Below are 10,146 nucleotides of genomic sequence, written 5' to 3' on the forward strand. Positions count from 1 at the left end.
TCTTTATTTTCCTCTCTGTTTTTCTTTCTTTTTCGTTTTTACATGTTTTCCTATTTGCTTGTCTCTAACTCTTCATGAGGCATCCCAGTGATCTTCTTACTATTTTCCTCAATTCATAGACGGACTGCGTCATCAGGATCCTCTCCAAAGTGGAAAACGGCATCATTCTTGGTTATTGTAAAATTTGTCGACATTAAGCAGAAATCACGAAGTCAGCCTCCAAATACTGATTTTGAAAATCAATGTGTTAATATTTTATCATATATATATATATATATATATATATATATATATATATATATATATTACAACGCGTTACATTTCATACTCTCCAAACTATTGGACATATCAAAAAACTTATTTGACAAAACTTGTTCGCATTGACTTCATCTATTACCTCTGAAAATTAATGTAATAAGTTCCCTTCCAACCTGTGTATATATCGTCGTTGTTCCTGCAATAACTCCCATGAACAAAATATGAAAATTTTCAGTAGGAAGAAAAAACAGATTTATTTTTCCATGGCAGTAATGCATAAGAGACTGTGAATTCTTACATTTTCGAAAGAAAGAAATATAATTACATATAGGAGATTTTATTATTTGCTGTATCACTATTTAAGTGTTGTTTAATAGAGTAAAAATCTGAAAATCGATAAATATGTCACATAGGAGTTATTACCAGAACAACGACGATATAGAACATTTTGTTAATTTGTTGCTGTTTTTTAGAAACCACAAAAGTCGAACTTTTTTAAGGAGTGGTGCCTCGCAGCTAAAAAAATGGTAATTTAGTTTCACTAACTTATTATTTAGATTAACTACATTATTATTAAGTTCACAAAATTGGATAGCTAACTAATATTTTGTCCTCGAGCAGAAGATCTTAAAAAGCAGAAACATATATGGTACCGGGTGTACACAAAAGAATATTGGAGTTTTTGTGTGGTTATGTAAGCAACAATAGGCATTTGCACCCCACATGTAATCAAAAAGAGCAGCTGTAGTTTTTTTTTTTTAATTATACGCGCAAAAGTTGTTACCTCACCCTGTCGCTTGGCAGCGCCACTGTTAAAAATGGAGATGACTCCCGAGCTGCAGGATACATTACAGGACACATTTGGCAACAAGGTGCACTCCCTCATTTTCTTAACGAAGCGTGGAAATGGCTGAACGAAGTTTTAACCCATTGTTGGATCGGTCGTCACGATCAGAACATGACTTTTATTCAGGTGGCCTCCAAGATCTCCTGACTTCACTCCATGTGACTTCTTTGTGTGGAAATATGTCAGAGATCGAGTTATGTGCCACCATAACTTTCCCCTCCTATCTGTCTCGAGACGCAGGATTGTTCCTGTTGTTGCGACCATTACTCCAGACATGCTGGCCAGAGTGTGGGAATAACTCGACTACCAATTGGATGTGTGCTATGTAACAAGGAGTGGCCACTTTGAGAACTTACAGTGCGTGTTCTGAAATCTCGATGTCCTACTCTTTCACCCCATCTAAGATTTATTATTTTATAACGCAGTTGAAAGAAATTATACAACCTTAAATCTCCAATATATTTATGTACACCCGGTATAAAATATTTATCTTTTTGAGAAAAATTACCATGTTCGTTTACATACATTATATGGGGAAAAGTTTTAGTATTTCTTCCCCCCACCGCTTGGAGTCAGTAGCGTCGCCAGGTTTCTGCTAGTCGGAAAGTCATCACAGGGAATTATTGTGTATTGTATCATGGTTCTAACGTGTATACTCTAAGAAGAGGGTGTTGTGTAAGTGTAAAGAAACATAAACACAAATTTTTTCCTTTTACATCTTCTTTTTTAACGCACATTCTTCCTTTCATTTCTAATTTTTCTGAGTTCCTATTTTTTATATAAGAAAACAAAGCTATTAACTGTGGTTTCTCGCTCGTAGGGTTCCGATCACTGCCGTGCGCCCTGTGTGTAAAGGAATTGAAAAGTCCCGAACTTTCACAACTTGAACTGACGGAAAGGTATTAAGTAAAGTAAATGTTAAGTTTTGTGCTGCATGTGAAAGATCAGAATTCCATTAATGGCTTCGCTCACGAACGCCATTATTACGGAGCCACACCGCACGGCATGGCTTTGTAGCGATTTCCTTTGTACCATTACCATTGCTTTGAATATGTGCGAAGACACGACTTTGAAGGTTGGATTCACTTCCAGACGTTTTGATTTTTAAACATTTTGAAATTAATGTAAATCGTTCAGATGAGACGTTTTGGCGTACTGCGTTTATCTAGCCTATCTGTCTATACATCTACCTGTCTGTTTTTCTGGCTGTCTGCCCCTCTGCCTGCATGTCTATCTGTCCATCCGTCCCTTTTTTTTCTTCTTGGTTCTTCAGCCTAAAATGGCGTCTACTAAAGTCCACACCTGGGCATCTTTTCTTAATACGTTGGATCAGAATTACGCCGGCCTTCCACTTGAGACAACACGGTACACCTCACTGACGTCAGAGTCATGCTCGTGGTCCCGCAGTTACCATATTTGCTGTTGGATTCTAGGTTCACGAGTTCGTACCCGGTCGAGGACGATAAAATCCTTCGGGAGGGAGATAAGGATGTCGGTGACGTGTCGTAGATTTACGGCAAGTAAAAGAACCCGTCCGTAACTAGAAAGCTTCAAGCAAAAATTGTTGACTTTTTCTCGGAGACATTGAATTTCGCCCATGATAACCTCTGCAATTAAAAACGTCGTTAAATATATTACTACAACCACTACGAAACAGATACATTATAGGACCGAGCTGTCTATTCGATAGTATCAATGTAATTGGTAATAAAATTATTCTGTTAGGATTCAGCACTCTCTGCACTGTTTGAATAATATTTTTATTAGTACATATTATATATATATATATATATATATATATATATATATATATATATATATATATATTTTTTTTTTCTTGGACCAGCAAACTCGTCAGCCATTAGCCCTGGAACTTAATATTTATAAAAAGGCTATTTCCCTGGACCAACAAACTCATTACTACTGCTGCTACTACTACTACTACTACTAAGAAACGTCGGTTAGCATGCCTGACCGTGAAACGAGGAGGCTCGGGTTCAAATCCTAGTTGGGCCAAGTTACCTGGTTTAGGTATTTCCGGGGTTTTCCCTCAACCTATTAAGAGCAAATGCTGGGTAACTTTCGACGCTGGACCCTGGACTCATTTCGCTTGCATTATCTCCTTCATCGCATTCAAACGCTACATAACATTAGCATTTAATAAAGCGTCGTAAAATAATCAATAAGAAACCACGGACCATACATGATCTACGAGGAATTCAAACCCGTCTTCCTCGCAGTTAAAGCTACGCCCTTAGCCATGGTGTTAATTTATGTTGATGCAGGGAGGAGGAGCAGGCGCCGTCCGCCGAGGCATCGACCACCCCGGCGGCCGAGCCTGCGGAGCAACCCGCGGCCCCAACTGCGCCCAGCCCGCGGCCCTTGTCTTCCGAGCCGCCCAGCACCGGTGAGTCACAGCATTCGCACATCTCCTTAGTCATCACTAGGGAACGGATTTCTAGTTCCCTACCTCTTTTGTTTGTTACGTCCTAGACTATGTTATTAAGATACCTGTACGTTTCGTATACACAGGATCCCACTATTAAAATTCTGTATCACTTAAAACGCTTAAATGAACCGTAAACTCCTATAAATGCCTTAAGGGGTTAGGTACAGTTTACAGCAGTAAAATTTTGGAAATATTCAACATTTTGTTCCTCAATTACTGTAGTGAAAATTAGTGTCTATAAAACACTGTCCTTCGGCTTTATGAAAAAAATATTTTTACGATTAAAAAAAATATTTACCTCTTTTTTTTTTTTTTCTTCAAAATTCAGTTCACTGTACAGTGATGAAGCGTTTCCCACATAACTCAAAAACTATCCAACATTCTGTGATTAAATTTTTTGTGTGTATTTACGCATGTCATATCTACAATACGATGCAAGATCACTTCTCTACCTTTGATAGATTGTCTGGTAAAAAATAAATTCATTTTTAAAAAATGATAAAGTATCAGTATTTTCTTCTAACACAAAATAAAAAAAAAACATTTATTAAGTAATATAGTTGAAAGAGCATGATATTGTAAACATGAGTTCCAACAATAAAATAAAAGAGAGAAAATATGAAAACGTCAACAAGCTTATGAGTTATGAGGGAAACGCTTCTTCACTGCACAGTAAACTGCCATCATTTTGTATTTTGAAAAAAAAAATTATATAAATATTTTTTTAATCGTAAGAATATTTTTTTTCATATAGCAGAAAAACAGTGTTTAACACATACCCATTTTCATTATTGTACAAGACACAGTAATGGAGGAAAATAATGTTGAATATTTCGAAAAATTTTACTGCTGTAAGCTGTACCTAACCCCTTAAAACTATATGCATGAAAAGCTCCTTTTTAGTATCTTGCGTATATTTGAAATGAAAATTCCGGTATTAAAAATGAAAAAATGCTTTAAAAATGCTATGTAAAAAAACACTCTTACCGACAAACACTGGTCTGGAAAGTTCTTTCCATATTGATCTCAGAAGGGGATGGAAGAAGATTTTACCTAATTTCTTGGAACCGAAGTTCGTTTGGAAAAGTCCATTCTAGCATAAAAGGGGTGATAGGTTGTTTAGTTAGGCGAAAGCTTACAAATTAGTTTTCGGGTCAATGCACCTCCCTTATGCGAAATAAAACTGACAAATGAGCAATTAGTCTCTTTTACTGAACAGATAGAATTTGAATTTTCAGTTCATTGTCAGCACCGGTTGTTTGTACACCCTTTGACACGGAAAATGGTCATTCTCCTGTAGCATGAATTTGTCCAAATGTCGTTCGGGTTTAACGTAAGATTCACATGGGTAAATATTCAGCATCGAGATCCGAGAAAGCCACCGACGTGGCTCAGTCGGTTAAGGCGCTTGCCTTCCGGTCTGAAATTGCGTTCGGGTGCGGGTTCGATCCCCGCCTGGGCTGATTACCTGTTTGGGTTTTTTCCGAGATTTTCCCCAACCGTGTAACTTGATGTCCTTAAAAGTTCTTTATATTCTTGTCATTCCGGTTGCATTGAATTGTGTCTTGCAGGTCTGGGCGTGATGGTGGCCCGCATTCTGAAGCCGGAGCACAAGCCCCTGCCCACGCCCACATGCGCGCCCGCGGAGCCCCCGGACGGCGCGGAGCCCGAGTTCCAGTCTCCGAAGGAGCGGGAGTGCTGGCAGCTGTACCGCCGCATGCTGGAGAAGGGCGTCAGCGTGTCCTACGACACCGTGCTCAGGTGCGAGCAGACCGCACGTTTCCTTCTGCAAAATTAGGACCACAATTCTATCTTGTTTTATTCTAAGAGCGGATATTCTAATTACGTTGTATCTAATTTCAAACACGTTTTTAATATGTTTTATCTTCCTTACAACATAACAACAACGTAGTCTATGTAAATGTTTTAGGCACTTCAAGGTTCCAAAGAAAGCAATTCTTGAAGTTGAATACTTTCTGCACAATGCATTTCATAAAAACATTATTTACGAGTATCTACACATACATCCTTATATTATTTACTCATAAACTGGCCACCCTACCCCATTATCTCGTGACTTAGTTGTCTTATGACGTCATGAGTGATGCCTTATTGGTGTCCCTTATGAAGTTCCAACCAGTCTTCGGACAGTTGACTAAACAACATGCATGCATCCACCTATCCATTCATTCATCTATCCACCCATCCATTCATCTATCCAACCATCCACCTACCCCACCCATCCATCCATTCATTCATTTACCCACCCATCCATTCATCCAACCATCCACCCACCCCACCCATTCATCCATTCATTCATTTACCCACCCACCCATTCATCCAACCATCCACCACTCTCCACCCATCCATTCATCCATCTACCCATCCATCCATCCACTCACCTACCCACCCATCCACCCATTCATTCATTCATTCATTCATTCATTCATCCATCCATCCATTCATTCAACCACCCATCCATCCACCCATCCATTCATCCATCCACCTATTCATCCACCCACCCACCTACCCACCCATCCATTCATCCACCTACCCACCCATCTAGCCCATTTATCCATCCACCCATCCATCCAACCATCTATTCACCCACCACTTACCCACTTACTCACCTATCCACTCACCCACCTACCCAACCATACATACACCCATCCAACCATTCATCCATTCGTCCATCCATCCATCCACCCACCCATCTATCCACCCATTCATCCATACATCCATCCACCCACCCACTCACCCACCCACCCATCTATCCATCCATCCATTCATCCATCACTGAATACATCCAAATAACTGTTACCTCAGAAGCCAGAAGAAAGTAAGTCCAAATTCTCTTGTTTGAGATATGGTGAGATGAATGTTCCACTTTGCACACAGCTTTATGACTTACTTCCTTTAATATCGAAAAATATACGTAACTATCCATCCCTTCAATTCGGAAGTATCAATAGACTATCAAAACAAGCATAAAATCCTATATAAAAATCAATCATATCCTAAAACTCCATGTTTTGACACCTACTTCCTTTTGCCTTCTGACGCAAGAGCTGTGCACCCGCTCACTCAGTCTTTCATCTATTCATCCATCCGTCCGACCATCTGTCCACTCATCCGTCAGTTCACACATTCACCCATTCACCTGACTGCCCATTCATCCTTCCATCTATTAAACTGTATCTCTATCCATCTATTCATTCATACACCGTCAATTTATGCATCCTTTCCTTCGGTGATCCACCCATCTGTCCATCTATTCAATCATACATCCATGTATTCACGCAACAATCCATTGGATTTGATTGTAACTTTTGACTGTAATCACTGCATTGTTCCCACGTTTCCAGAGGTGAAATGTAAGTATTGTACTGGAATGTTTGTGAAGTTGTTGCCTTAGATGTTGATCCGCCATCCCCTTCAAGTGCTCGCAGATTGTCCGAGGCAATTGAATGTGGGACAAGTGTCTGACGTCACGTCCTCTTCCGCAGGGGAATGCTGACACCCACGGAGTACCGCCTGCGACGCAACGCGCTGCTCTCCACTTGCTAGGCACTCGGTCGACGGTGCGAAGGCTTTCGTAAGGTGCTGCAGCTACAGCCCGGGCCGTTTAAATTCGGCTTCACTTAAGGGGCAGGGTCAAGGGGAACATAAATTAGGCCATATATTAACTTTAATTTGTTTGAGTATAAAAAATATAGGTAAATTTAAGTTGAATTATTAAAATGTTGGTAAAGTTCAAGCTGAACGCAATTTCCAAGCATCTTGGATCTTCTTGGCCCCTGAAATTTTCAATGCTAAGCTAAGAGCGAGTCACATACTTCTGAGTTGCCTAGCAACCAATCTCCGCTCCACTAGAAGTACACTCAGAACTCTTGCAAATAAATCACGAACACAAAATCTCATAAAACGTTATAAAGTGTGTGTTTACTGTTAGAAAGTTGTGCCACTAATTTTATATTGGTTCTATTCCTGGCATTCCGCTGTCACGTCACAATCGCCACATTCATTATCACTATCACTACTGCTATTAGGTACTGTAATTTGTTCCATGACGTACTTAATGAAATTTTATTTCTCCAGCTTTGTGTTGTTCCTATTCAGTCACAGTCCTCTTCACTGTTGTTAGAAACATCTTGGTCGTCTTTGCTGTTCTCTCTTTCCCTTTAAGTAACCCTTTCTGCATACGCTGGTACCTTATCTTTTGACTTTTCAGTTTCTTCCTTCATATGTTGTATACATTGAGATTGATCTGTCTTGTTTCTAATCTCTTAGTACTAAATATTATACATCTTGATTACACAATTTTTAACACTATATCACTTCGGAAAACGTATTATGTGTCTTTCACGTGTTATATTTTATATTACCTTGTTACATGTTTCGGCCTGGTATTGGCCTTCTTTAGAACTGGTTAACCAGCACGGTCTTCTCGACCATGTTTGGAAATGTATCAACCAATCAAAATTGTGTCGTTCTCAACGGCCTGCATTTAAAAGGTGATGAAGTCCATAGCATGAATTCCTCGTGGGTCCCGTGTCGTAGATACACGGCAAGTTAAAGAACCTTGTCCTGATAGAGGACTCCAAATAAAATTCGTCTGCCATTTCTCGCCAGTGTTCAATTTTGTCGCTTAATAATCGCTGTGCATCAAAACGTTGTTAAATAAACAACTACTGCTATTGCTACTACTGCTACTGCTAATGGTAGGCTACTACTGTTACTACTGCTACTGTTACTACTACCGATATTACTACTGCTACTACAACTCTACTAATGCTAATGGTATTGCTATCACTACTGATGATATTGTTACTGCTTCTATTGCTACTATTACTACTACTGCTACTGTTACTACTACCGCTGCTACTACTGTCACTACTACTGTTACTGCTACCGATACGACTAATTTTGCTACTACAACTAATAATGCTACCGCTATTGCTATCTTTAGTGCTACTACTACTCTATTATTAATACAACTGCTACTACTACTGCTACTGTTACTGCTACTGCTACCACTACGGTACTATTGTCACTACCGCAATTACTGCTACTGATACTACTACTGCTACTACAACTACTACTAATGCTAATGCTATTGCTATCATTACTGATGATATTGCTACTGTGACCACTATTGCCACTACTACTATTACTACTGTTAATATAATAATAATAATAATAATAATAATAATAATAATAATAATAATAATAATAATAATAATAATATAATAATCCGTGACGCTACAGCCCGTGAAGGACCTAGACCGACCAACCGGCTGCTGGCCTCACGCCCACATGCCGAAGCAGAGGTGGACGATCATCCAACCAGAGTGGAGATATCGTGTGGTTAGCACGATGATCCTCCCAGCCGTTATAGCTGGTTTTCGCAACCGAATTTCGCTACCTTACTACTGTTAATACTGCTACTACTACCATTACTGCTGCTACTATTAATGTTACTATTACTGCTACAACTACTGCTACTGCTATCACTTCTATTACTACTAGTAGTACTACTACTGCTATCTGTTATGTCAATATTGAAATACTTCGAATAAAATTGCTTCCTTGGAGAGAAAAATAAGACTGGCACGTGGAAGAAAAATGACCATGAATGGGGTAAAATTTACCAGTCTTCGATTATTCTCGTCAAAATTAAATAATTCTACTACTTACTGTCCTGCCCTAAAATGCTATTATTGACATTGTCAGTCGTGCAGAGTTCAGGTAGGTCTTGATCGACCACTGCTTGAGATTTCAGCAACAGACCAACAGTTTATTCGATATAAACGGCCCCGTTCTAAGCATTGCAATGAAAGCCTTCGCATCCCCTAGCTAATGGACTTGCAAGAAGCGGATCCAAGGGTGGCAGCAGCTGCTGATAAGAGTGGAAAGAGTCTACTGTGGTTGAGCTGTGCTCGATCAACAGAACTTTCTGTGCAATGTGAGTACTGTAGGCCACCACGACGCGCAACCTGGGTGAGTCAACATCATCTTGTTTACAGTATCGGTATTTTCTTCTTTCCTTCACTATGTCAGCAATTCAAGCCGAGCGAGACGTTTGTCTGACTTGCTCCTATTTCCACGCTGAATTTCAGAGTGAAAAATTTTACGGTCATTTCCGACATAGCAGACACTAAATGGGATATATCAGGCTTCATGAGCACGTTAGTGTGTGACAAAATCACTGCAAATTAAGGGGGACTTTTCTCAGATCAATGATTGAAATTTATACTCATCGTAATAAGGAAAAATTGTCAGTCTGCAGAAGTAATGGTTGTAGCATTACGCTGTGTATGATATGTTCCATTGGACTCCATACAGAAACTTGGGGCGTTCTTGAGAAAAAATCTGTATCTCACTGTACAGTATGTTCATTAATCTCAACACTAACTTGCCGCTCTTGAGGACTGAGGAAGTGTCCGTACAAAACAAGGCCTCTTTTGTAGTAGTCGTCGACGGCAACATAGTGAAGGGAATTGAAGAGAAGTCTTATCTGTTGTGTACATAGACTGTGATTCATGTTTGAGGATATGTGGAAAGAGCAGCTAACTCCAAACTCTGCGCTACA

General features: G+C 39.5%; 1 protein-coding gene across 1 annotated transcript in view; it reads left to right on the plus strand.

Moving 5' to 3' along the window:
• LOC138702653 (uncharacterized) overlaps nt 1-8,667 on the plus strand; it is a 53,937-nt gene extending 45,270 nt beyond the window's left edge. Inside the window, exons 5-7 of the mRNA XM_069829979.1 lie at nt 3,391-3,512; nt 5,126-5,315; nt 7,061-8,667. Of these exons, the coding sequence (XP_069686080.1) occupies nt 3,391-3,512; nt 5,126-5,315; nt 7,061-7,121 (373 nt within the window). The 3' untranslated portion in view covers nt 7,122-8,667. The remainder of the gene's footprint in view (nt 1-3,390; nt 3,513-5,125; nt 5,316-7,060) is intronic.
• The last annotated feature ends 1,479 nt before the right edge of the window (nt 8,668-10,146 follow it).

The sequence above is a fragment of the Periplaneta americana genome, chromosome 7 (assembly GCF_040183065.1).
Source record: "Periplaneta americana isolate PAMFEO1 chromosome 7, P.americana_PAMFEO1_priV1, whole genome shotgun sequence".
In the NCBI taxonomy this organism is placed as follows: domain Eukaryota; kingdom Metazoa; phylum Arthropoda; class Insecta; order Blattodea; family Blattidae; genus Periplaneta; species Periplaneta americana.